Genomic DNA, 27,745 nt, shown 5'->3' with positions numbered 1-27,745 from the left:
CCATGGCTACAGCAGGGTCTCCATGCTGGACACAGCTGACCCGTGCTCTGTGACCTTGGGCAGGCTGCTCCAGCAAGTGCTGCTTGCAGAATGAAGGCTGCAGGAGGTCAGGAGTGCAAAACCCCTGGCACAGCTCCTGGTGCTGATAACAGATAGCAGTGCTGGTGGCAGGGGCAGTGGTTCCTTGCCCCAGGCTTCCCTGTGGTCACACAAAGGCTCTGCTGCTGGCAGGTGGCCCCACTGACCCTGCAGATTCCCAGGCAGTGCTCTACCATGGCTCCACAGTGCCCCTTCCTGGGGAAGATGATACGAAGCTGAGGTGTTTAGTAAATCCCAGAGGGGAGGTAGGGGAGAGAAGCTGGTGACAACATGTCAGGAGGTTTCCAAGTGATCAATGCTGCACTTTGCCTGCTCTTTTCTACTTTGAATCTCAGAGTGTTATTGTCCCCACTTTAAAGTCTACCCAACTATTGTTAACAGCTTTTCAACCACTTTCTCTCCCCAGAACTTTCGCATTAGGCACAGCACTCTGGGGCCAGATGAGAAGAGCATAGAAGGTGCTACCTTGGTGTAGAACGCCTTCTTCATGTACATCATTTGAGGATGCATGAAATTTCCACACCACTGCAGCATACGCGTCGATCCACACTCCGGTCCTGCTTGGGTGTAAGATATGCGGGCTTTGTGAATGCTCCCTGGCTGATTATTGTGGAGGGGGCTGGGCTGCTGTCTGACTTGAGGGTCTACCTCTAGGCTTCAGTCTACTGCAGCTGCTGATGGCCTGTCTCACCACTGGATAAATGAAAGAGGACTGCATGTTTATTTTTAAGTTTGGGTTTTGGGCTGTACCACACTGTAGGTGGATATGTGTAAAAAGGAAAATCAAAACAATGAGGGTCCTAGGGAGGGTCTGGGAAACCTACTTTATTCCCAAGGCCGCTCAAACCAAGGTCGCTCAAGCCAAGGCTTAGACTTAGAGCCTGTGACTGGCAGGTCTTGCACACAGTAAGAATACAGCGACAAAAGCACAATGAGGAATTTCACCAGAAGGTAACAGGCGACACTCCATTCCTTCTCTGTTGTCAAAAAAAGAAAAACCTCTAGCTGAAAAGAAGTATTGATCTAGTCAGTACTTTGCCAAAGGGTCCCATTGGTTAACTTTAATGTAATCTAATTAGTAGAAGAAGGTATTCTTTTTTTTTAGTAATCCATGAAGAAAAACAAACCAAAGTTCAGGCATTTTAAAAAGTCAGCTACAGAGGTACAGATATGGGCAAACACCCAGAGTGGCCACACAAAAGTGAGGAAATTACTTTAAACCCAGCTAAGCGCTCAAAGTGGTTCTCTTTCACTGGAAACCAGATGCAATTCAGTGTTCAGGTTGCTTTATACCACACTGAAGTCATTAGAATCTGCTCAGTGCTGCTTTCATGGACAATGCACCTCCCCTCAACCCCACCACCTGCAGCCCGCCACCCCGCCCCATTGCTTGCTTTTCTCCTTCAGACTTCACCAGCCATGCAAAGCAATCATTCTTAGTGTGCAAAAGAAAATTCTCTACCTAAGTATTGGTTATAGTTCTGATGTTGATGGGTTGCTATTAGCTTAGTTTTATTCATCATAGGTATTTAATTCCTTCATTTAATCCATGCATATTTATTAAGCACTTGAGATAAATGCAGGTATGGTAACAGGCGCAAGGAATACAGAGGTAAGACACATTCCCAGCCTTAAGGCAAAAATAGACACATAAACAAAGAATTATACTATATATCATATTTATATTATTTATTTATAGCCCAACATACGTAATTGGTTAGGGCTCTAATCAAGCCTGGGGGTCAGGAAAGATTTTCTGAGTTCTGCGTTTCAGTGATAAGTAGAAATTAACTGAGCAAGAAAGAGAGAGTGGACAAAACATTTCAGGCAAAGGGTACCACAAAAACAAAGGCATGGAAGCTAGAGACAGCATGAGTTAGGCAGGTCAGCAGACTGGTTTTGTTAGAGTACAAGGAAGTGACGAGAAATGAGACCAGAGGTCAGCAGGGCTGATACGGGAGTTATTTAATGCTGAATTTAGGTTAGGCTTTACCCTAAGGAAGTCATTACAGTATTTGAGAAGGAGACACACTTGAATAGGCAGTCAGGTAGGTAGACTAGGGCAGGGGCTTAAAGAGTACAGGATCACAGGCAGAGGCCGGGCTGGCTCCACTCTGTAATCCCAGCACTTTGGGAGGCTGAGGCAGGAGGATCACTTGAAGTCAAGAGTTTGAGACAAGCCTGGGCAACAAAGCGAGACCCCCGTCTCTATGAAAATTAATTTGTAAAAAGCCAGGTGCTGTGGTGTTTTCCTGTAGTCTTAGCTACTTTGGAAGCTGAAGCAAGGGGATCCCTTGAGTCCAGGAGTTTGAGGCTGCAGTGAGCCATGACTGCACCACTGCACTTCAGCTGGGGTGTCAGGGCATGATCTGTCTCAAAAATGGGTAAGTAAAATACATTTTTAAAAAGGACCAGAGGCAGGCCGCACAGTGGCTCTCACCTGTAATCCCAGTACTTTGAGAAGCCAAGGCAGGTAGATCACTTGAAGTCAGGAGTTCAAGACCAGCCTGGCCGACATGATGAAACCCTGTCTCTACTAAAAGTACAAAAATTAGCCTGGTGTGGTGGCATGTACCTGTAATCCCAACTACTTGGGAGGCTGAAGCAGGAGAATCACCTGAACCTGGGAGGCAGAGGTTGCAGTGAGCTGAGATTGCACCATTGCACTCCAGCCTGGGCGACAGAGCGAGATGCTGTCTCAAATAAATAAATAAATAAATAAATAAATAAATAAATAAATAGGACCAAGGCAGAGAGACTATGTTGAGGTTGAGGTGAGAGTTAATAGCATTTGCAGAATGGGGGTGGCATCTGGGATGGGAAGGGGAGTGATTTGAGACACATTTGGAAGGTAAATTGATAAGATTTGGTGACTGATGGGTTATGGGAAATGAAGACCAGGTAGGAATCATGGGTGTGTTCCTGGAGACCACCACCATCATCTGAGGTGGAGAGAATTGGCATAGAAGGGGAGAAGATGATAATGAGTTACTTTTGAACACACTGCACTTGAGAGGGTTTAAATGCTCTGTCTTCAAAAGGTAAAGGAGTATATATGGTAAACTTAACTGTGGTCTAAAGCAAAGGTGGAGAATGCTGTTGTTAATGGTGACATCACTAATGCATCATAGCACTCCTATTCCCACAGTCCAGACACACCTTCTGCGTCCTTTTCAACATATTGTTTTATCCCCACAAGGTGTCAACTATAAGTTCCAACACATGATGGCTACTACTGTTCGAATGGAGAGTGTATGCCTTGGAAAGCCACATTTCTCCCCAGTCTAAAAGCTTGACTGAATAACATTCTTTAAAACATACATGTCTTGAACACAGATTTGGATGTATCCTTGAAGTAAATTATAGCTTACCAAATGTAAATAACCAAAAACACATCGATCATGAGCGCCAGCCTCATTGGGAACTCTTGTGATATTTCTGAGACTGCTAACTTGGTTTAAGGTTAGGGCAGGGCAGACCATGGTAATCAATAGAGTTTAATTTGACATTTATTAATTGTCCATTATGGGATGGGACAGGGCTTCTCCATATGACTCAAGCAAGATCCAGGCTTATTAACGCTCCATGGAGGGTGTTGGCAGCAAGAAGTCTTCCTGATGGGTTGAGATGATTTGGATTATACCCCCTCCTTAAGGAACTTAGAAGGAAGAGCAACATACAAAAGACTGAGAAATCCTCAGAAATCAATTTAACTTAGTTTGGCCTAGTGTCACCCAGACTTACTTGGCCATGAAATCCTCCTGTCACATGACACTCATGAAAAGCCTCAGAAATTAGGATCATTTCAATCCTCAAAGCATACCCATTTTTCAAACGAGAAATACAAGCTCTAGAATCACAAAGCCACAAAATTGTCAAGGGAGATCTAAAATCAGATCTTCCGGTTCTAGCCTCTGGGCCAAATTCATAGGACTGCAGCTGAAGAGGACAGTAAGCAGTGAAGATCAGAGCTGATACCTGGGCTACACACCCACTTTACAAAGCGAACATCGGGTCCCGGCAGTATCCCTACTCGGCAATATGTGCGGTACATGGGCCAGCTACAGCTTTCTGAGGGGTCCCCATCAGGGCTGACAGCTCATCCTGTCTTTCAAAATCCACCACCATTGCCCTTTTCTTTTGTAGCCACTATAAAACACTACTCTGTTTACTTTCTGCTACACCCATGAGAGGAATTCTGGCCTTTGGGCATTTCCTGTTGCCTAGAAACCTTATAGATCATTGGGTGCAGGAAGCTGACCCTCTGGTAGAGATTCACAGGCAGGAAGTTTATTCAGCGTGCTCTGGAGCAACACCTGTAAGGGAATACAGGCAGTAAGACAGGGCAGAGGGAGAGGCTGGATTCTGATGCAGCTGCAAACAGAGGCCTGACTGATCCAGGAGGATGCTCTGCAATGGGGATGGGCCTTCAAAGTGGATCCACGAAGGGCCAGGCCTTCATGTCCCAGCATTAACCTGTCTTTGGATATGGGTTGCTCCTGCTCCTACCTTGGGCATCCTAGTTCTCCTCAACCACAGGCAATCCCAAAGAGGGTCTCAGCTGAGCACTGTCAGTTGCCAACATTACCAGCAGCTGAGAAGGAAGTCCTTCCCTCCTGGAAGCGGGTGGAGGGAGTGCTGCAGATCTGGGCTGCCTGACAGCATCTTCTGCATTGCTCAGGGCATGCTTCCCACTCAACTGTCAGGTCTGGATAGTTGTCTGCTTTCTATAGACGCTACTAGAATCTAGAGTCTGGGCTGTGGCCTCCATTATATTAACCCTAACTTTACTATGCTTCATATTAGTTTTATCTTGGTACCTATAAAGCTTTCCAAAAGTTTTATATTTCTCTGTATCCTAGCAGGGTTTCAGGAAGTGATCAATAATCAGTACGGATGTAGAGGAAAGAGTAAGAGATTTGGAGCCTGAACTCCTAATTTTATTTCTTTTTCTTTTCTTTTCTTTTCTTTTCTTTTTTTTTTTTGAGATAAGATCTCACTCTGTTGCCCAGGCTGGAGTGCAGTGGCGTGATCGGTCCTCATTGCAGCCTCAAACTCCTGGCCTCAAGTGATCCTCCCACCTCAGCCTCCTGAGTAGCTGGGACCACAGGTGCACACCACACCTGGCTAATTTTTAAACCTTTTGAAGAGACAGGGTCTCCCCAGGTTGCCCAGGCTGGTCTCAAATTCCTGGGCTTAGGAGAGCCTCCTGCCTCCTGGGCTGAAGAGTTCCTTCCAAAGTGCTGGGGTTACAGGTGTGAGCTACTGCACTCAGCAATCACAGAACTGCCACTTATGGATGTATACAATTACACACATCACTTAATTTCTGTGAATCTTAGTTTCGTGATTTATAATATGGGAATTTTAAAAAGCCCTATTTTACCCAAGCTCCAGTGTTACTGTGAGAATAACAAGATGGTGAATTGAAAATGCTTTGTAAAGTAAAAAAAACTAGAGCCAGCGTTTCACAATAGTGAGTACAAAATAGATAGCTGCTATGGTTTGAATATGGTCAGCTCCCTCCAAAACTCATGTTGAAGCTTAGACCCCAACGTAATGGTGTTGAGAGGTGGTGGAACCTTTAAGAGGCATTTGGTTGAGGAATCCACCCTCAGAAAGGGATTAATCTATCTCTTAGTCACTGAGAGAGCAGGCTGTTATAAAGCAAGGCTGCCTCTCATTTTTGTCCCTTTCTGCACACTCCTGCTTTCCCTTCTGGTTCTCAGCCTTTCTCTGCCATGTTGTGATACAGCACAAGGCCCTCACCTGAAGCTGAGAAGATCGCCACGCCATGCTTCTTGGACTTCCCAGCCTCCGGAATTGTGAACCAGACAAACCTCTTTTCCTTATAAATTACCCAGTCTCTCAGGTATTCTGTTATGGCAACAGAAAATGAGCTAAGATAACACCTATTAAAGGAAAAAAATATTGAGCCAATCCATGTGAAACTAGGTGTAAATTCCTTTTGCTAATAACGCTTATAAAAATCCAAGTGAATTTACAAAATATAAACAAAAATAGAATACAATTAATTTCTTTTTTTTTTTTTTTTGAGACGGAGTCTTCCTCTGTTGCCCAGGTTGAAGTGCAGTGGCACCATCTCGGCTCACTGCAAGCTCCGCCTCCCAGGTTCATGTCATTCTCCTGCCTCCGTCTCCCGGTAGCTGGGACTACAGGCGCCAGGCACCCGCCACCATGCCCGGCTAATTTTTTTTTTTGTATTTTTAGTAGAGACAGGGTTTCACCATGTTAGCCAGGATGATCTCGATCTCCTGACCTTGTGATCCACCCTCCTCGGCCTCCCAAAGTGCTGGGATTACAGGCTTGAGCCACCACGCCTGGCCAAATGCAATTAATTTCAATTAACAATACTGATTATTGCGCCAGATGACATTGTTTTATTGGCTTATACACATACGGTACTGACTGTAAGGACAAAGTTCATTTGGACTGGATATGCATGCCATGTAATAATTTGGTTTTCTCCATTCTTTCCACTGTGAAACTGTTCATTTACACAATGCACCATTTGGCCTTCACATAGGAATATCATTTACATATATTAAGTACGCCTCCACTTGTTTAAATTTTCCATTTTATTTGGTCATAAGAATATGTATCATGATTTCAATTTGGCCTTATGTATCAGAAAGTCCGTATAACAGTGACTTGAAAAATTAGGAGCAAAAGAAGTGCAAGACTTATACACGGAAAACTACAGGCCGGGCGCAATGGCTCAAATCTGTAATCCCAGCACTTTCGGAGGCCAAGGTGGGTGGATCACTTGAGGCCAGGAGTTTGAGACCAGCCTGGCCAACATGGTGAAATCCCGTCTCTACTAAAAATACAAAAATTAGCCAGGCATGGTAGCATATGCCTGTAATCCCAGCTACTCAGGAGGCTGAGGCACGAGAATCACTTGAGCCTGGGAGGCAGAGGTTACAGTGAGCTGAGATCACACCACTGCACTTCAGCCTGGGTGACAGAGCGAGACTGCCAAAAAAACCCCCAACGACCTACAAAACATTGCTAAGAGAAATTAAAGAAGATTTTTTTTTTTTTTTTTTTTTTTTTTTGAGACGGAGTCTTGCTCTGTAACCCGGGCTGGAGTGCAGTGGCTGGATCTCAGCTCACTGCAAGCTCCGCCTCCTGGGTTTTAGGCCATTCTCCTGCCTCAGCCTCCGGAGTAGCTGGGACTACAGGCGCCCGCCACCTCGCCCGGCTAGTTTTTTGTATTTTTAGTAGAGACGGGGTTTCACGGTGTTAGCCAGGATGGTCTCGATCTCCTGACCTCGTGATCTGCCCGTCTCGGCCTCCCAAAGTACTGGGATTACAGGCTTGAGCCACCGCGCCCGGCCTAAAGAAGATTTAAATAAAGGAATTGGAAGACTCAGTATTATTAAAATAGCAATGCCCCTCAACGTGATCTATAGATTAAACATAATTCCTATAAAAATTCCAACAGGCTTCTGGGCAGGAATTGACAAGCTGATCCTAAAATGTATATGGAAATGCAAAGGACCTAGAAAAGCCAAAACAATCTTAAAAAAGAACAAAGTTGGAAAACTTAGACTTCCCAATTTTAAAACTTACTATAAAGCTACATTAATTAAGACTGTGTGGTACTGGCATAAGGGTAGACATATAGATCAATGGAACAGAATTGAGAGTCTAGAAATAAAACTTTACATTTATAGTCCATTGATTTTTCACAAAGGTGCCAAGGTAATTCAATGGGGAAAGGACAGTCTTTTCAACAGATGGTGCTGGGACAACTGGATATCTGCGTGCAGAAAGATGAATTTAGATACCTCACACTATACATAAAAATGAACTTAAAATGAATCATATGCCAAGTGTAAAAGCTAAAACTATAAAACTTGTAGAAGAAAGTAGAAGATCTTTGCAACCTTAAGTTACACAAAGAGTTCTTAAACACAACATCAAAAGCATAATCCATGAAAGGAAAAATTGAAAAAACTGACTTCATCAAAATTAAAAACTTTTATGCTTCAAGAAACATCAGTAAGAAAATGAAAAGTAAGCCACAGTCTGGGAGAAAGTATACACAAATACTTTTTCTGGTAAAGGATTTGTATCCAGAATATATAAAAATCACTTGTAAGTTAATAATAAGACAAGCCAATTAAAAATGGGCAACAGCTGCATAGATATTTCACCAAAGAAATATGAATGGCTAATAAGCATTTGAAAAGGTGCTCAACATCATTAGTCATAAGGGAAATGAACATTAAAAATACAATGAGATGCTATTATACTTCATGCCCAGTAGAAGGAATATAATAAAAAGACAAAATAATTTTTGATAGGAATATGAAAAAACCGTAAGCCTCATACATTGCTGATGGGAATATAAGATAGTATGCTTACTTTGGAAAACAGTTTGGCAGTTACTTATAAAATGAAACATAAATTTACCATATGATCTTGCAATTCCTCTCCTGAGAATCTACCCAAGACAAATGGAAACATACATCTGTCCAAAGATGTATATGTATTCATGCAACATTATTCATAAGGTCTAAAAAGAGAAAACAATCCACATGTCCATCAACTGGAAAACAGACAACCAAAATATAATACAGTGATACAACAGAATATTATTCAGCAACAAGAAGAAACTACTGATGTGTGCTACAGCATGGAAGACTATCAAAAACAGTATGTTAAGTGAAAGAAGCCAGATGTAAAAGACTGCATGTTCTATGATCCCATTTATATGAAATGTTCAGAAAAGGCAGATTTATAAAGACAGTGGATCAGTAGTTGCCTTGGCCTGAGGAATGAGGATAGATTGTCAATGAGCAAGAGGAATGTTTTGGGGATAACAGAAAGGTTCTAGGTTTGGTTGCGGGGATATCTACACAAAACTATGCTTACTAAAAATCACTACACATTTAAAACAGGTGAATTTGAGGCCGGGCGCGGTGGCTCACGCCTCTAATCCCAGCACTTTGGGAGGCTGAGGTGGGCAGATCATGAGGTCAAGAGATCAAGACTAGCCTGGCCAACATAGTGAAACCACCTGTATTAAAAATACAAAAAATTAGCTGGGCGTGGTGGCACGCACCTGTAATCCCACTTACTCGGGAGGCTGAGGCAGGAGAATCGCTTGAACCTGGGAGGCAGAGGTTGCAGTGAGCTGAGATTGCACTACTGCACTCCAGCCTGGGTGACAGTGCAAGACTCCGTCTCAAAACAACAACAACAACAAAAACAGGTGAATTTTACGGTATGTAAATTATATCCCTTTGGTTTATTTTTTTGAGACAGGGTTTCATTCTGCCACCCAGGCTGGAGCTCAGTGGCGTGATCTCGGCTGACTGCAACCTACGCCTTCTGGGCTCAAAGGATACTCCTGCTTCAGCCTCCCAAATAGCCGGGACTACATTTGCGTGCCGCCATGCCCCAGCTAATTTTTGTATGTTTTGTAGAGACAGGGTTTTGCCATGTTGCCCAGGCTGGTCTCGAACTCCTGGGCTCAAATGATCCACCTGCCCCAGCTTCCCAAAGTGCTACGATTACAGGCATGAGCCACTGTACCTGGCCATAAATCATATGTTAATAAAGCTATTTTAAAAATTAGCTTTTCTTTCTTTTTTTTGAGATGGAGTTTTGCTCTTGTTGCCCAGGCTGGAGTGCAATGGCACCATCTTGGCTCACCTGATGGTAGGAGTGTAAATTAGTTCAACCACTGTGGAAGACAGTGTGGCGATTCCTCAAGGATCTAGAACTAGAAATACCATATGACCCAGCGATCCCATTACTCGGTATATATCCAAAGGATTATAAATCTTGCTATTATAAATGCACATGTATTTATATGTGTTTATTGTGGCACTATTCACAATAGCAAAGACTTGGAACCAACCCAGATGTCCATCAATGATAGACTGGATTAAGAAAATGTGGCACATACACACCATGGAATACCATGCAGCCATAAAAAAGGATGAGTTCATGTCCTTTGCAGGGACATGGATGAAGCTGGAAACCATCATTCTCAGCAAACTATCACAAGGACAGAAAACCAAACACTGCTTGTTCTCACTCATCAGTGGGAGGTGAACAATGAGAACACATGGACACAGGGTGGGGAACATCACACACTGGGGCCTGTCGGGGGGTGGGAGGCTGGGGGAGGGATAGCATTAGGAGAAATACCTAATGTAAATGACGAGTTGATGGATGCAGAAAACCAACATGGCACATGTATACCTATGTAACAAACCTGCATGTTGTGCACATGCACCCTAGAACTTAAAGTATAATAAAAAAAAGAAAGAATGAAGAAAAAAAAACAGCTTTTTTTTTTTTTTTTTTTTTTTTGAGAAGGAGTTTCACTCTTGTTGCCCAGGCTAGAGTGCAATGGCACCATCTCGGCTCGCTGCAACCTCTGTCTCCCAGATTCATGCGATTCTCCTGCCTCAGCCTCCCGAGTAGCTGGAATTACAGGCATGTGCCAATACGCCCAGCTAATTTTGTATTTTTAGTAGAGACGGGGTAATTAGCTTAATTTTTATACATAATGAAGTGTCTGAAGACAGTCACATCCTGGGCTGGTACAATGAGGGTTTTTTGGTAGTCATTAGAGACCCAGACTGCTTATATCTTTGCTTCCACCACTGCTAGTATGTGTTCTTGCCCTCATGGTCATATCTCAACTTCCTTCCTGGCTAGATGAGGAGAAAGACTGGAGAGTGAGAAAGACACTGACCATTGCTTTTTGAACTTTTGTCTGAGATCAAATGTAGCACCTGCTCGTATCAGCTTAATACCTGATTATGTCCTCTATTGATCTTAAAAGTCAGCCACTTTTAAGGATCTTTCTGGGAAGCCCCTATCTAATAGCTCAGACATCATGAGCTCAAACCTTGCCACATGAACATTCGTAACTGCAAGGAAGTCTGAGAACCATAGGACCATTGCTGATTCCAGTAGGTTCTGTTAGTAAGGTAGAGGGGAGGAATGGATATTGGGTAAAGTAGTTTGAAATCTCTGGGGGCTGAGAAACACTTTTTGGTGTCAATGTATACACAGACAGAACCAGCATTACTTGTATCATAGAGCAGTCCTTGCTTTTAAGGTGATGAACCAGAATATGCTTAACATTAATGGGTTATTATAAAAATAAAAACAAAACAATTAAATATTTAGTGAAAGCATAAGGGCTTCAGAGAAGCTATCTGTCACTCTGTTGAGAAACACTAAGCTGAACAAATGTTCCTTGTTGTTTATATTTTTATTTCTAAGACAACAACTTGAGGACTGAGACATTTGGTATAGTAAGAAGAACAGGGCTCTTGAGTTAGAACTGTCTGGATTTTAAAATTGGCCACACTGTTAACTATGCTTTGGACACACTGCATAATTTAGCTAAGCCTCAATTTCCTCCTCTGTACAAGAGAAGTAGTACCTGCCTTACAGGGTTATTGGGAGGACTTAAGAAGACAGCAGGTGTAAACACCTGCTTGTGCATTTGCTTCTCTCCTTCACAACTCACACTGCAGTGACACAGCCCTGCCTCACGCACCAGCAAAGAACAAGTCCTCATTTTTTTCTTGGCAAAATTAAACGCTGTCCAGCTGTATTTTCCCCACATTTCTCATGCTGAGAATTTTTCCCAAGAGAATTTACCTACTTAGAGATCATCTATTCAGCGCGCGCGCGCACACACACACACACACACACACACACACACACACACAAATTATGATGTGGGGCAGAGGAAGCAAAATGAACAAAAACCCACTACAGATAAAATTAACACATGGAGAACAAAATTCTAAAAATACTCTTATTTTTGTACCCAAAGTTTTGTAATCTTCCTAATAGCTAATCTTTTTACAGAATCGGAGAGATTATGTACTTGGTACATTAAGAAAGGTAGGTGCCTTGTCAAGTGCTTGTGAAAGCAGGTGTGCAGGTGGGTTGGCTGGCATGAACCCCAGGTCATCCATTACTTGCCCGTTTATTCATACATCAGTGTGACGAAGCCAGCATGGAGCCTCTTCCATCACTTTCTCCTCGAAGCACAAATACAGGTTAAAACAGGGGACTGTTCAAATTGGTGGACTGTGATAGACTTACAACTCTTAAGTAGTTTGCAACTTTAGTAGCTTCTAAAAGTCTCTGTTAAACACTGACTGGACAAAATCCATATTTCTGCAAGAATGAGATGTATCCCAAAGAAGGACTCTGAAGCAAAATTGCGAAATTTCTCAAAATGTAGAACCAGTATTTAGTATCTACCTTTATTCTCTACAAAGTAACAGAATTGTAATAATGACAATTTTGATAACACACAGCATTTAGTTTACTTAATTAAGAGACAAGTGCAGGCTGGCAAAACTGATACTTTAGGACACAATGTTACCGTGTGGTTTTCCAGTCACTCTTTCTCTCAATGTTTGATTTTTTTTTCCCTATCCCATGACCTACCTGACTGCTATGATACTCATCTGCCCATTTTTCTCCTCCCCTGTGAAAAGGGGAAAAGAAAGATGGTGCAGGCCTCCACCCAGAGCAGGTCTTACAAGCACTACGCGAGCGGAGGGCCCTGCCCAGGAAGCACTGCAGCTTCTCCAGTGAGCAGCAGCCCTGCCTGCCAAGACTGAACAACTGTCAGGATTTCTACAGCTGTGGCTGCCACTGTTCCCCAGAACTCGCCCTCAGCTCCCAGATTGAGAAATCCTCTCTATCCTTTGGTGCCCTCCACAGCTAATGGCAGTTAAATTCTAATATTGGGTTTGTGCAAAGCTTCTCCAATCCTGACAGCTGCCACATTTCACGCTTGAATTACAAGTCAATTAAGAGCAAAACAAAACAAAAACCTATTCTTTCTTGTCTTGAGTCATTCTATATTATAATTACCATGTTGTTGCCTTTCCTCTTTCTTCCTAACCCAAATCATGAAGCACAGGAGAAGTCTTGTTACCTGCCATGCACAGACCAAAGAAGAACCCCTTCTAACACAGCTTTGCCTACTGCTCAAAGAATTCACAGTAGCAATGTTGATCTGCTTATAATAAAAAATTCTGCTTTCTCTGCTGACCAGATAGTGGGTATTCCACAACACAAAAGCAGTTGCTTAGATGTGTATTTGGGGTTGGAATATTTTCCCATTTGTATAACATGCAGTTTCAAAACACAATTGATTGCTTAGTTGTCTTATTAGGAATACAATTGGATGGGCACGGTGGCTCACGCCTGTAATCCAGCACTTTGGGAGGCAGAGGCGGGTGGATCACCCGAGGTCAGGAGTTTGAGACTAGCCTGGCCAACTTGGTGAAACCCTATCTGTACTAAAAATACAAAAATTACCTGGGTGTGGGTGGCGGGCGCCTATAGTCCCAGCTACTCGGGACGCTGAGGCAGAAGAATCGCTTGAACCTGGGAGGCGGAGGTTGCAGTGAGCCAAGATCGCTCCACTGCATTCCAGCCTGGGTGACAGAGTGAGACTCTGTCTCAAAAAAAAAAGAGTACAATTAGGCTGGTAGAGCTGATATTTATAAGAGAAAGCCATGGCTATGGAAGGGCAGAGGAGAGCTGAACAACGGCCGGGTCTTTCATTTACTCATACAAGTGTTCACTAAGCATGCAGGAGTTCAAGGTGAGGAGCTGGGTGTTTTGCACTCAGCCACCCTCAAAAAGCACACCCTCTGTCTAGAGAGAAAGACACTGTGGATGACAATTTACAGTTGCGAAAAGGACTAGAGAGTGTTCTGAAGTTGCTGATCAGCAAGGTCAGGGAAGCCTAAATCTTATAGTGTCTTTGGAAGACTTTCAATTAAACTCACTTATTCATTAAAGTATTTCCAGAAGTTTTAATTTGCTTACAACCTCTGTGTGTGTGAGAGGGTGTCACAGCCACTGTGATTCTCATGAGAGGTAAACCCATGCCTCTGGATTCTAGAGCCAATGCTTTCCTCAGACACTAGGGGTCAGCAGCTTCCAAGAATTGTGAGCCAGGCTAAGCGCCCCAGTTCCTTGGGTGCTGCTAGGAGTGGGTTGGAGCTGATTCTCAGAACAGCGGGTGTCTAATAGGCACTGTAGTTGCTCTTCCAACACTATTCTCCTTCTTTCAGTAACTACCTTAACTTTTATTTGAGCACCTTCAATTCCTCCTGCAAAGCCCAGGTGCTTGGGGGAAGCTGATCAGGTGGTGGGGCTTGTGGCTCATTATCCCACCCCCTGGCTCCACATATGGGTTCAAGGATAAACATAACACCCTATTTGGAACAATGAGATTGAGGAGAAATCTGCTGAGGATGACTAAGAAAATAGTTCCTGGCTCTTCTGAGAGAGTTCCCGGAAGTGACCTTTTCTTTTTCTCCCTCTCCCTAGATAGTGATGAACAAACTGAAAGCCCTGGAAAGGAAAATCACTTGGCAACCGGAAGCTGTGTGGGGACAGCTGTAAATGAAACTGACTGCAAAAAACAGAGCAGAGAGGTTTAAAGAAAAAAGAAAAAATACCAGGGTTCCTGGTGATGCCCCATTGAGTCAATGAAACAAACACATTCTGAAGCCTTTCCTAACCAGGAGCCAACCAATCTCATCACTGTGAAGCCAGGTTAGTTTGGTTTTCCATGATTTTCATCTGACTGAAGGCATCTCAAGTATACACCGAGGGGACAAAGGCAGCAACTACCAGCAAGCTTTGGAAAATGTGGTAGCAAGTGATCTGTAAGCTACTACTTATTAAACTTTATGCCAGCTCACCCTACCCTGCTGACACCACAGCAGCAAATAAATGAGAGGGAGGGGACCCAGAACGCTTAACTGGTTAAGAAAAAGTGAGTGAGGAAGACGTTGGATACCCATGGCCTGCCTCTTTTCCAGTTGGCTGAGAAGCCCTTTTTATTCATTTGTTCCATTTCCTTACCATGTCCTTAGTAGTGGAGATATATTTTTTGGAAATGTACTGATCACAATTATATTTCCCTACACTGGAAGGACAAGGAGACTCCCTGCAACAGACCTTTGAAAGTAATGAACTGACAGAGAACAGGCCTCCAGTTCCAGCTCTCTGCTACCAATCTCCCTCACCTGCTCAGCCCAAATCAGGCTCTAAATCCTCAGAGCTCTAAAAGAGTGGGATTTTCTATAGTTCATTGTGGGGTTTTACCTGTAACTCAGTAAAGAATCATCGAGAGGGTGAAGGGAGCCCTATTACAACTGTAGGGACCAGGGAACATTGACTCGACCTCTCTACTTCCCTTAGGTCATTATACAAAAAAGAAACATCAAAGGGGTCATTGTACTACTTTTCAAAGGTGTGAGGCCATTGTGATGCAGGGTATGGATTTGGGAGTCCAACAGACCTAAGTTTAAATCTTGGCACATCTCCTTACTAGTCGTGTGACTTTGTTTCCGAGCTTCTACGTCTGTAAAATGGGAATGGATAAAGCCCACCTTCAGGTTGCTCTGAAGCTTAAGTGAAATATACATGTAATTCGTTTGGCATTTTAAAAAGTTGCTAGAATTATTATTTCAGTATTCCTCTGGACGAAGAAACACTGACAGAAGAAAACTAAGAAGTATTCAGCTCCCTAAACATTACCAATGTATACATATACTTCCCTGGGTGCATGCCGATGAAAGCAGTACAAGAAATTGGAAACTCATGCCCCCCATGCAGGTTCTGTATCTATGTTAGGGAGTTCAGCCTTTTAATGGAAGTCACAAGCTTCTGAAGTAACTGCAATTTTCGACTTAGTGAAAGATCTAATTCCTTAGGTAGGTCTTATTTGTAGTGAAGCAGTGTGCAAAGGAGCTGCTCAAAAAAATAAAGGTTATGGTTATCTTTGCCTTTCTTTTTAAAGATGTGGGCTCCTAAAAATTTTTACCATTCACTCAAAAACAAGTGCTCAGAGGAAAAGTTTAGGACTTACACCCATACATCTGTTCTAGAATTCCTATCCTAGGCAAAGGACTTGGTAGGTGTTCTGGAACAGAGGCTGGCATGGAGGTGATCTTTCTATGTTGCATGGCTAACTCGTTTTCATTGATTCTTTCTATGGGAGACTTTATTAGTTTTTCCCCAGTATGTTTTCTCCTTTTTCCTTATTTATAGAACTCCCTCACCCTTTGCAACACACACACACACACACACGCACACCCCTTGTAGCTGGGCATATGGATGCTTAGGACAAAAATACATTCTCCAGCCTCTCTTGCAGCATGTATGTGAGGTCACAACCATGTGACTAAATTCTGGCTAATTGAATTTAAGCAGAGGTGTCACGTGTGACTTCTGGGAAGTGTCCTTAAAGGAAAGGAGATGTGTTCTTCTTCTTCCCTTTCTCCTTCCTACAGTCAATTACAACACAATAGCAGGTGTTTAAGCAGCCAACTTGGACCATGAGGCAGAAAGCCATGTATGGAGGATGAGCAGGATTGAAGAAAGAAAAAACCTTCAGTCATCTTGAACCTGCCTTAGACTCCTGACCTCCACACTTATTTTATATGCATGAGAAATAAACTCCTATCCTTTCTGAGGTTCTGGCATTTTAGGTTTTTTGTCACTTACACCTAAACCTAATCCAAACTGATACTTTGCTATATCCACTGTTTATGTTTTCTCTATTCATCATCATATGACAAGCCACTTATAAATGGAGTATGGATTCATCAGTCATTCCCATCATACTCCCAAAATCCCACTCACATCCTCCAGAATTAATTCCACCCACAGTATAACATCAGAAAGGTCACCTCTCACACATGGAAAGAAATAGAACTTTTTTTTTTTTAAACCAGGCACAAAACCCTTTTGTTTATTTTACAGAAAACCCTATCTATTAAAGATGACTGCTTTCTTCTCCTTTAGCTGGCAACTTTATGAAGTGAAGAAAATTTGCTCTAGTTGCAAGTGACAGACACCTCTTAAATGCCTACTATCAATTAAAAATAAAATACTTGTTACTTGCAACTATCCATTAGATACAATATACTCTGGAAGGAGATCAGGGGCCTTGGCATTCAGACATAGGAGCATTTTTTTGGCTTTGCCACTTACTTGCAATGTGACCTTGGTAAGTGACTTAACCTCTTTTTCAGTTTCTTTATCTATAAAATGAGACCTCATACAGTACCTGCCAAAAAAATAAAAATAAATAAGCTAATATGGACAAGGCACCCAGCACATAAAGGTGTTAAGATAACAAAAGGCCCTCTTTGTTCTTTTTATTTTTTATTGGTATAAGTGAAAGGTTATGGATTTTAAGTCCATAGACCTGTGAGTTAATAAGTTTTAGTTTTTAAACTTTCCTAATTTTATAACCGTAGTGGCCTTAGCTTCCTTACTTAGTTTTATACTTACTTACCTAGCTTACCTTACTTACTTGCTTACCTTACTTACTTAGTTTCTTCAACTGTCAATCAGGCTTAAAACAACAATAGTGATATCATTAATTGTAGCAATAACAACTGTAAACACATTGTATGGTTAGCAGGTGTTGGGGGCTGCGTCAAGTTCTTTGTTTTTATGATTTCATTAAAATCTGGGTTTTTTTCTACCTCCTAGGGATGTTTTTAAGGATATAAATGGAATGAAAAAGTGATTATAAGGATACTGTATGGAACAGAATTTTACAAAATTGTAAGGTATATAGAAACATAGAATTATTTTTGATTGAATAGATAACTCCCTTTAAAAGAAGATATCCTGATTTTTAGAAAGTGAAAGATTTCGATTATAACAGGAGGTTAATTTTTTTTCCTTTTCGAAACTTGCACTTAATTTAAGAAGTAATGTAAAATTATATAATGCCAAAACAGAGGCCCATGCTTATGGAACTGCTTACCATAAAAGTGATAACAAAATGTCCATGCAGAATAGACTGGTTTTCTCTCTTTTCTACTTTAAATAGTCTTCATCATTTGATCCAGGAAAAAAATCTGATAATTCCCAGGAAAAGTATATTATGTACTCATATGTACTGGGTGTAAATATGGATTTAATGCATCCGCATGTACCTTCTTTCTTTTACTTACAAACAAATGTTTATGTTCCAGGACACAGGTTTGGAAATTGACTAGAAATCAGAAATTTCTCCCCTTAGAGAAACAACATTTATGACCGTATCTTACTTACAGTAACTGTCACCATCCCCAACTGAAAGTTCTTCCTGATATAAAATCCTTGTATTCAGAAACCTTCTTTTGTATATAGCTTTTCCATAAACTCAAGAAAATTTTGGCTAAATTTCAGTCACCCCTAAATTTGATATAATAAGAGACTAAAGGACTCAGGATTGGGGAGTGAAAAGAAAGAAAAGCAGATGCCAGCAGTGGAGGTTTTTACAGGGCAGCCTTGGAAAAGATAAAGGAAGAATCCAGCCCACAGATGATTAAAAACTGCATATAAAAAAAAAAAAAAAACAGGCCGGGCGCGGTGGCTCACGCCTGTAATCCCAGCACTTTGGGAGGCCGAGGCGGGCGGATCACAAGGTCAGGAGATCGAGACCACGGTGAAACCCTGTCTCTACTAAAAATACAAAAAATTAGCCGGGCGCGGTTGTGGGCGCCTGTAGTCCCAGCTACTCGGGAGGCTGAGGCAGGAGAATGGCGTGAACCCGGGAGGCGGAGCTTGCAGTGAGCCGAGATCGCGCCACTGCACTCCAGCCTGGGCTGGGCGACAGAGCGAGACTCCGTCTCAAAAAAAAAAAACAAAAAACAAAAAACAAAAAACAAAACAAAACAAAACAAAAAACAGACTTAGTTGCCAACATTTAAATACAGAAATTTTCACATAAAAATCCTATGGCCTGCATTTTTGGTACAGCCACAAACAGCTGGCCATGCACAGTGCTGTTGAGGTCCTTTTAGACTGGCCCACTTTCACTCTCCATTTGTGGGGAAGCATCCCTCATTTAGACATCTGCCTGGATTATATTAAAGGCATATGAATTTAAGGTATCTGAGCTTGCACACATACCTCTGCCCTGTATAAAAATGAAAGTCAGTGAAACTGCAGGTCATGGACCCTTAAAAACAAAAGAAAGATCTGGCATGGTTAGCTTTTCCTTATGTCACTAGAACCCTCACGGACCACCAGTCAGTAACGTCTACATGTGGAGAATCACTGTCATGCAGCCACAGAGCAGCAATTGCTATTGAGGTCAGTGTTCTTCAGACCCAATGGTCTTACAAAGTTCACCTTCTTGCACCAGATAGCATCTGTGTAACATAAAGTTCATAACAATATTCTGCCCCTTTAAGTGTCTGAGTTTCCGACCCTGGCTTTGAATCAGTTCCCTTCCTGTATCTGTTAGTGAGGGAGGGGGCAGCCCCAAGAAGGGCTCCTGGAGCAGGTATGACATTATCCTGGTCAGAGATATCCCCAGAGATCTCTGTGCATTGGAGAGGTAGGTCTGAGTAACACCTGCTCAATTACACTTGACTTCTCCTTCTAAAGGTAGGTTCAGGGAGGTGAGTATCAACGTGGTCATAAAATCAGAGTGTTACCTATGTTTTGTTTATATTCATTTACTCATAGACTCATCTGTGTTTTATGTTGAATGTAGCTCCACTGAGGTAGGGGCTTTGTTTTGTTCACTACCATACCGTTGGAAGTTAGTGCACGGCACATAATAGACACTCAATTAATATGTGGGGAATAAGTGAATGAATGAAAGCGCTACTTTCTTCTTCCTGGAAGTCTTCCAAGATCAGTCCTCCATCATTTCTCATATGGAGGACTTCAACTGGGGGTCCCGACTGAACTAGACCCCAGGCATTGGTGTAGCTACCCCTCAAATCTAACCTCTACCTTGAGTTATCTTTCTAGAATCCAAATCTGTTGTATCACTTCTTCACTTAAAATGTTACAATACGTTTCTCACTATTGTTAGGATAAAGTCCAAATTTTAAAATGAGGCTGAGAAGGCCCTTTTAATCTGGCCCCAACCTATCCCTCCCATCCTAGGCAGCCTTATGAAACTTCTCTGTGTGCCTGGCTCTCTCTTGCACTCCCACCAGACTGTGTGGCAAGCTCCTAACTTACTCATCAGGTCTCAGCTTAAGTCTTCCGTACGTTCTCACCACTACCACTTATTCCCTTATTATCACACTTACACCTGTTGAATTGTCTGTTGGTTGGCCAGCAGGCTTGTCCGTCTTGTGACAAGACACCTGTATCCCTGGCACCTCCTCAAGAAGGCAGCAAGGATACTTCTATTGAACAAACATATTTTATTTTGTGCCAGGTTAGAAGTTGAGGCTCAGCGAGGTGAAGTAATTTGCCCAGGGTTAGGATTCAAACGTGAGTCCAGGGACCCTGCAGTTTGCTTCTTTTCACCACGCTGCCTAGTGGCCTTAGCCTTTTCTTTCTAACAGAGAAGCTAAGGCAGCATACCTGTGTCTCAGTGCCCCAATGGCGTGCACATCTATTACCTCAGGAAGAAAGAATGTCTGTGGAGATGGAATTTGCAACCGGTTACAAAGGACTGCACACACAAATGTGAATAAAGCCTCTTGAACACCAGAGTAAAGGAATGCAGGTCAAATAATTGCCCTGCCCAGGGTCTCCCTCTCCCTCTATTACCCAGCTCCTCTCATTTGCATACATGAGGCCCCAAGTAGAAGATAACTTAGTGGAAAATTCCAGGAGCTTTGCAACTATCATTAAAAGCAAAAGCTCAAGAAATAAGGAAAGAATTTTAAATTCACTTTGTTTTAACTCATGATTATTCTAATTTAAAAGCTCAGATTTAGTAATGTGTTGACGGCCAACTAGGCATAGAAAACTGTAGCAAGTCTCTGGAAAAATAAGTCTTGTTTGGCTGTTTTGTTGTTGTTGTTGTTGTTTTGTTTTTGTTTTTGTTTTTTGAGACAAAGTCTCACTTTGTCGCCTAGGCTGAAGTGCAGTGGTGTGATATCAGCTCATTGCAACCTCCGCCTCCTGGGTTCAAGCAATTCTCATGCCTCAGCCTCCCGAGAAGCTGAGATTACAGGTGTGCACCACCACACCCAACTAATTTTTGCATTTTTAGTAGAGAAGGGGTTTCACCATGTTGGCCAGACTGGTCTCGAACTCCTGACCTTAAGTGATCCACCCACTTCAGCCTTCGAAAATGCTGGGATTACAGGCGTGAACCACTGCGCCTGGCCTTGTTTGGCTGTTATGAAAACAAAGTAAATCATGATAAGGAAGAAGAAAAAGATGAGGAAAAATAACTAACATTAATTATGAGCCAGGTACACACATTGCCATTTAATCCTCCTAAAAAGCCTGTGAAGTTAGGCAGTATTCGTACTTCCATTTTACGATGTCAAAATCATGGCACAGAGATGTCAAGTAATTTGTTCAAGGTCACATGACTAGGAGAAACACAAAAGATTAGGATCCAGTCCCGCTGTTTCCAAAACCTGCTCTTATTCCGCAATGCCAACTTTCCAGTTTGTGTAATACTAATTGTTGAATAAAATTTATAGGAGGCCATTGGTTTGAACTGAGCTTCTGTATTAGGCCCAACAGACCAAAACCAAAATAGAGTTATTCATGCTGAAGTTCCATGCCACCAAGTTGAAACTAAGCTGTTCATCTGACCTTTCAAGAAACCAGCAGAGAAAGATAACAGCCAAACTACCAAACAGGCCAGTTTTAGCTGGCATGATAAGGAAGCCCCCTCTGCTTTAACCTTTGCAAAGAAAGTAACGGAAATAATTCATTTTCTGCTCCCTCTTCCTACTTTCCTCAGCCCTTTCCTGTCTATAAAGTCAGCTTCCTCTGCTCAGCTTATTGGAATACTCATTCTGTTCTATAGAATGAGGTGTTGCCTAATTCTAGAATTGCAAGTAAAAACTAAAGATCTTACCCCGTCTCTACTAAAAATACAAAAAATTAGCTGGGTGTGGTGGCGCAGGAGAATGGCGTCAATCCGGGAGGTGGAGCTTGCAGTGAGCCGAGATCAAGCCACTGCACTCCAGGAGCCTGGGCAACAGAGCGAGACATTGTCTCAAAAAAAAAAAAAAAAAAAAAAAGAGAGATCTTTAAATTTGTTTGTAAGTTTGTTTTCTGAGAAATGTAAATGACATTTTCCAATCATTAGATTTACATTTGTTCCAGAAGATTTTATTTCAAAATATAGCACAGAATTAGACTAATAACATTTCAATCTTACCAATGTGTTCTTCACAATGTGAATCTGCATGAAGCTGGTATCATGCTTAATTCGTTTTAAAGTAAAAATGTAAAGGAAGAAAGAAAAATCCTTTGGGGGAAGAATCTGAAGGTAAGACTGAGGAAATTACAAGTGACTGTAGAAGTTCCACATTTTAACCTAAGAGAAACTAAAGGATCTCCAATAAAATCAAGTTTTACAATGATGTACTAGATACTGTTACCAAGAGGGACAATATAAATATTCAAGTTCAAAAGCATGCAACAACCTTACCAACTTATAAATAGTATGCTGCAGAAATGAGTGGTACTATTGTCTCCTATTAATCTAGAGGATTTTTACAAAACAAAACAAAACAAACAACAAACACAGCCCTTTATGTAAAAAATAATTGTGAAGGGTTTGAGGTTGAACATGTAGATGTGGATCTCCCGGGCAACAGAAAGCCTAAGACCAAACATAACAGGAAAAGTCAGTTAGTCATGGAAAACTGTAATAATTCAGTAGCTGGTTAAGTCCTTGTTCTAACTAAATGACATCATCTGGAAGAAAGACACTGTAGTGCTTGTCCAGAAAATTTCAGTCATTTCCCTTCCTGTCATACAGAGTATATGGTTTTAGTTTTACCTCCCTTTCATATCTTTTGCCTTGATACTCTCCAAGGGTGATTATTACTTCACTTCCCCATGGTCAATGTCACGTCTGTCTGTCACCAAAGTATTTAATAGGTCAGTACTTTGCCGTAAGACAATGGTTCCCAATTCTTTGCATTGCATCTCATGTCCCAAATCAAAACTCCAAATTTTTTTTTACAGTCATGATCATGAACTAGTAAGTGTCACAGGAGAGGGGGGCTGTAGCTCAGCAGATGGCTTTCTCCCTGTCACCTGCAGATGTCATTGCTCCAGTCATGCTGTGTTCACATTTTACATCTCTGCTTTCCTCTGGGAAATCTGGGAAGGCTGGGTGCATGATCACTCCTCCCTGGCAGGTCTCCCTTGCAAGTAGTACATCAAAGCCTCACTGAGTTCTAAGCAGTCACTTTGCCAGCCCAACAACCAAGACTCCTCAGAGCTCCCTCCTCCCCTCTCCCCCTAGCTTCTGATGATTCAACATGCTTTATTATGGCTTGTATTTCTGCTATTCTCTCTTCCACTGCCCCCACCTTGTCTTAGTTCAGGAGTCCTTTTCTTAAAACTAGTATCTCCCCACTAGAATGCATTCTCACCACCATCAGACACCACTCCCCAGCAAACCTCTTTTATTCCATCTTCTACACTGTGTCCAGTGATCTATCTGACCTGCAGTGGCTCTGCACAAATCCGAGCACCTTAGCACACATAAGGCCTGCTATGATCTACTTTTTGCCTCCATCCTTGTCTGTGGTTCACCAAATCTTAGTTCTTACACATTCACATGGCTTGCTTCCTTTAAAATGCATTGCCAAACTCTAACCTCAGTGATTTTGATTCATTATGCCTGGGGAGAGGCCCAGAATCTGCACATCAAATGCTACTAATATATATCTGATGCAGCAAAACCCTGGAGAAAAACTGCTCCACAGCCTCTCTCTTACTATTGGCTTCTGTCAACACAACCTACTCCATGGCCATACAGTACCCAGTGCAAACTGCTCTTCCTTGTCTCCATAATTTTACATACACTGTTCCCTCTGCCTGGAATATCTCCTTCCACATCCTCCTGGCAAATTCTAATTATTTTTCAGGACCCAGCTCAAGATTCTCCTCCTCTAACCTACCCAAATGAAGTGAACACTTTCTTCGGACCACCACTGTGTCTATAGCATAGTTTTACCACATTTATTACTCAGTCCAGGGACTGCTTGCATGTCAGGCACCCCTGTCCGGGTATCAGAGGTATAGTCCCAGCTCTGACCCCTTACTGGCTCTGATGTCTTGGGCAAGTTACTTAGCATCTGTAAGTCTCATCTGTAAATCAAGCCAACAGAAGTACCTATCCCATTCATCCCATTCACCTGTTGGTACTATCCTGGGAAGTACTACTACTAGTGAGGAAACTGAGGCAGAGAGATTAAGTAAATTTCCAAAGATCACATAGCCAGTGAGTGGAAGAGCTGGGATTATTAGCCTTGAAGCAGTCTGGCTCATGCCCACATTCTTAACCACCAGAGACTTATCTTCCCTACTAGGAACTAGGCTGGCTAGAGAAGGTTAGTTGTGCTGCCAAATGTCTAAGTTTGGTTCTATCCTGCTCTAAGGTCACAGATAGTCTTTAGCAGACCGTGTTTAGCAGAAGAATTGGAGCAGAAACAGGGAGGGCTAAGGGACTTATTAACCATATCTATATTGCAGCTCTTTAGTACAGTTTACTGCTCCTTTACTGAGTCCCTGATTTCTGTCTGGCTTTCTTAGGTCTTCCCATTCTACCTCACATCTACAAGACCAAACACGACATCACTTCTTCTGTGACAGAGGTCAGAGTCCCCAGGCCAATCAAATCAGACTCTCTAGGAGCAGGTCCCAGATGCTCACGCTTTTTTAAGAGGACATCACCCTGCTTCCACCCATCATCCCAGCAAGCAGCTAGAGTTGGAAACCACTGCCAGGAGCCTTTCCCCTCCCTTGGGCAGCTTCTTGCATCTGGAGATCATCACTGTGGTGAGACCTACCATTTTATTATAATACTATTTTTTGGCCTCTCCTAGGGGCTCCTAATCATTTTTGTGCCATGGAGGGCCCCTTTGGCACTCTGGCGAAGCCCGTGGACCCTTTCTCAGAATGATATCTTTACATGCATATAGTAAAAAACAGGATCACAAAGAAAACCAATTATATTGAAATACAAGTATATTGACCACTAGAGGTGAGTTCTTTGGCCTTGACCTTCAGGTTCGGAATCTAGTCTTTTTGTGTGTAGGGGTCTAACACAGAAAATTCTTGCTGGAAGAAAAAATTCAAGAATAAGCCACACCTACTCCCTGTTAAGAATCACTGTATTAGTAGCAGAAAAGTTCTCTACCTGAGGGAGACTTCAGCAATGCACCATTTCAGCATGATGAGACCCAACTGTTATGCAATCTGCTTCTGAAACAAGCTATTAAAGCACCTGAAAATCTGAAAATTGGCAGCCTGTTAAAGAAGTCATAAAATTAAAATTCTGAACATGGTATTATCACTTAGAGACTTTGCAAAATCTTTCTCTTACCCATCAGAAACCGTAGAGGACGGAAGCTGTGGCTGACTCAGAGGTTTCTGTACTCAAATGAGAAAAAGTAGAGATTTCAATTTAATTCTTGCTCTGGTAGGCAGAATAATGCCCCCATCCTCCCATATGATTATGTTCTGATCCCCAGAACCTGTGAATATGCTACTTTACATGGCAAAAGGGACTCTGTAGATGTGATGACGTTGCTATGGGGAGACTATCCTGGATTACCTGGGTGGGCCCAATGTAGTTAGACGGGTCCTCGTAAGAGAGAGGAAGGAGAGTCATAGAGGAGATAGGATGACAGAAGCGGAAGTCAGAATGATGTGGGGCCATGACCCAAGCAATGCAGGCAGCCTCTAGAAATTGGAAAAGGCAAGAAAACAGGTCGGGTGCAGGGGCTCACACCTGTAATCCCAGCACTTTGGGAGACTGAGGCAAGTCACCTGAGGCCAGGAGTTTGAGACCAGCCTGGGCAACATGGTGAAACCCCGTCTCTACTAAAAATACAAAAATTAGCCAGGCATGGTGGCACACGCCTGTAATCCCAGCTACTTGGGAGGCTGAGACATGAGAATCACTTGAACCTGGAAGGCAGAAGTTGCAGTGAGATGAGACGGCACCACTGCACTCCAGCCTGGGCAACAGAGTGAGACTCAGATTCTCCGCTAGAGCCTGCAGAAGGAATCAGCTTTGCCAATAACCTGATTTTAGCCCTGTAAGACCATTTCAGACTTCTGGCCTTCAGAAGTATAAAATAATAAATACGTGTTGTTTTAACCCGCCGAGTTTGTGGTAATTTGCTAATGGGGCAATAGATAACTAACAACTAATACATCTGCCTATATCAAATAGGCAAGAAAATGGCCAACAGACACAATATAAGAGAAAGAACCAACCACAAAGGTTAGATTTATCCTTTGTGCCAGTGGTTTTCAATCCTGACTGCATGTGAAAACCGCCTAGGAAGCTGAGAGAGACAGAGAGAGAGAGCATGCACAAGAGTGCACTCACTAATGCTAGGATCCTAAATGAATCAGAATCTTAGGGTGAGGGGTGCGATTTCTTGGGTCTGAACATGTTAAACGTGCTCAAGGATTATGATGCATGGAGAGGGCTAAGAATCCTGCCACATATTAACAAAAGTAGGGTAAGTTACAGTTTGTACACAGCTCTTTTCATCCGAGATAAAAATACACTTGGTTGTAAACATTTTCATTAACTCTTATAAGACCATTGTGAGTCAAGGAGATGGCAAACACATAGTGAAAACAAGCAGAGAGAAGAAAACAGGTTGCTCAAGGCTATGGACAAATTCCTGACTCAGTTCAAAACTGCATCCAAATTCTTTCTAAAATTTTAATTCAGTACTCTAGCCACTAGAACAGAACACATCTCCACACCCAACCCCACATAAAATCTCCATTCCAATGAACAAACTATCAACTTGTAAATAAATATGAAAACCAAAGGCCTGAAAAATGGTTAAAGCATTTGAATTTTTAAAAATTCTCTTGTTAAAACCTTATAAATGACAAGCCAGCCACTTCAAATCCTTAGTAGAGATGAGCAAGGGAACTGTAGCCATTTCCTTCTACGCCAATGACTGAAAACTAATAAACAACTAAAATGACAACTAATTGTGTGAATGAAATACAGATATCTAAGCAAACAAACATTCTACCATTAAATTTTACGGTGTCTGAAAAGTCTGTACCCAAACCACAGATGATTATCAAAATAATAACAACATGTTACCATTTATGAAGCCTTTATTGTGTTCCAGACAATTGTCAAGTGCTTTACCACATACAATCCTGTAACAGCCTTGCAGTACCAGTGTTCATCCTCACATCCAGGATGAAGCAACTGAGCTCCACAGGGTGAGACTCTTAAGTGGTAGAGCTGGAACTCAAAGCCAAGTCTGTCCTATGCTCCGGGCCATGCTCTTCCACACGGCCTGAGTCTCCTCTGCCTCCATATCTTTGGGGCACAGCCTGGCACTTGACAGGCCCCCTAATAAAGGCTCATTGAACTGAGCTGAATACAATACAAGGAGGGCACTATCAGTACCAACTCCATCATCTCCAGAAATGAACAAACAAAGGAATTGTACCAAAAAGAGATGCCCATGGAATTCTAATCTTTAGAAGAAAATGAGTCATTTTATTTTCTAGGCCCAAGATAGACACACACAGATAAAAATAATTATGGGCACACACGTTCATACCCCAAACAGAACATGACTTTTTAAAAAATGTCAAAAGTTAAATAAGAATATTACCCAGCATTCCATTTTCCAGGATT

General features: G+C 42.3%; 1 protein-coding gene across 15 annotated transcripts in view; it reads right to left on the bottom strand.

The window, feature by feature from the left end:
• Positions 1-27,745, bottom strand: part of SCHIP1 (schwannomin interacting protein 1) — a 799,467-nt gene that overhangs the window by 78,639 nt on the left and 693,083 nt on the right. Inside the window, exons 6-8 of one of the 15 annotated variants that reach the window (XM_074031323.1) lie at positions 25,439-25,485; positions 25,253-25,347; positions 22,588-22,699 (exon numbers count right to left, since the gene is read on the bottom strand). The exons of the other annotated variants lie outside the window; for them this stretch is intronic. Of the exons in view, the coding sequence (XP_073887424.1) occupies positions 25,281-25,347; positions 25,439-25,485 (114 nt within the window). The 3' untranslated portion in view covers positions 22,588-22,699; positions 25,253-25,280. Of the gene's footprint in view, positions 1-22,587; positions 22,700-25,252; positions 25,348-25,438; positions 25,486-27,745 lie in introns of those variants that run through there. 15 annotated transcript variants of the gene reach the window in all.

Source organism: Macaca fascicularis, chromosome 2 (assembly GCF_037993035.2).
Source record: "Macaca fascicularis isolate 582-1 chromosome 2, T2T-MFA8v1.1".
Classification (NCBI taxonomy): domain Eukaryota; kingdom Metazoa; phylum Chordata; class Mammalia; order Primates; family Cercopithecidae; genus Macaca; species Macaca fascicularis.
Note: the sequence above shows the minus strand (reverse complement) of the source record. Positions and strands in the feature narration are given on the sequence as shown.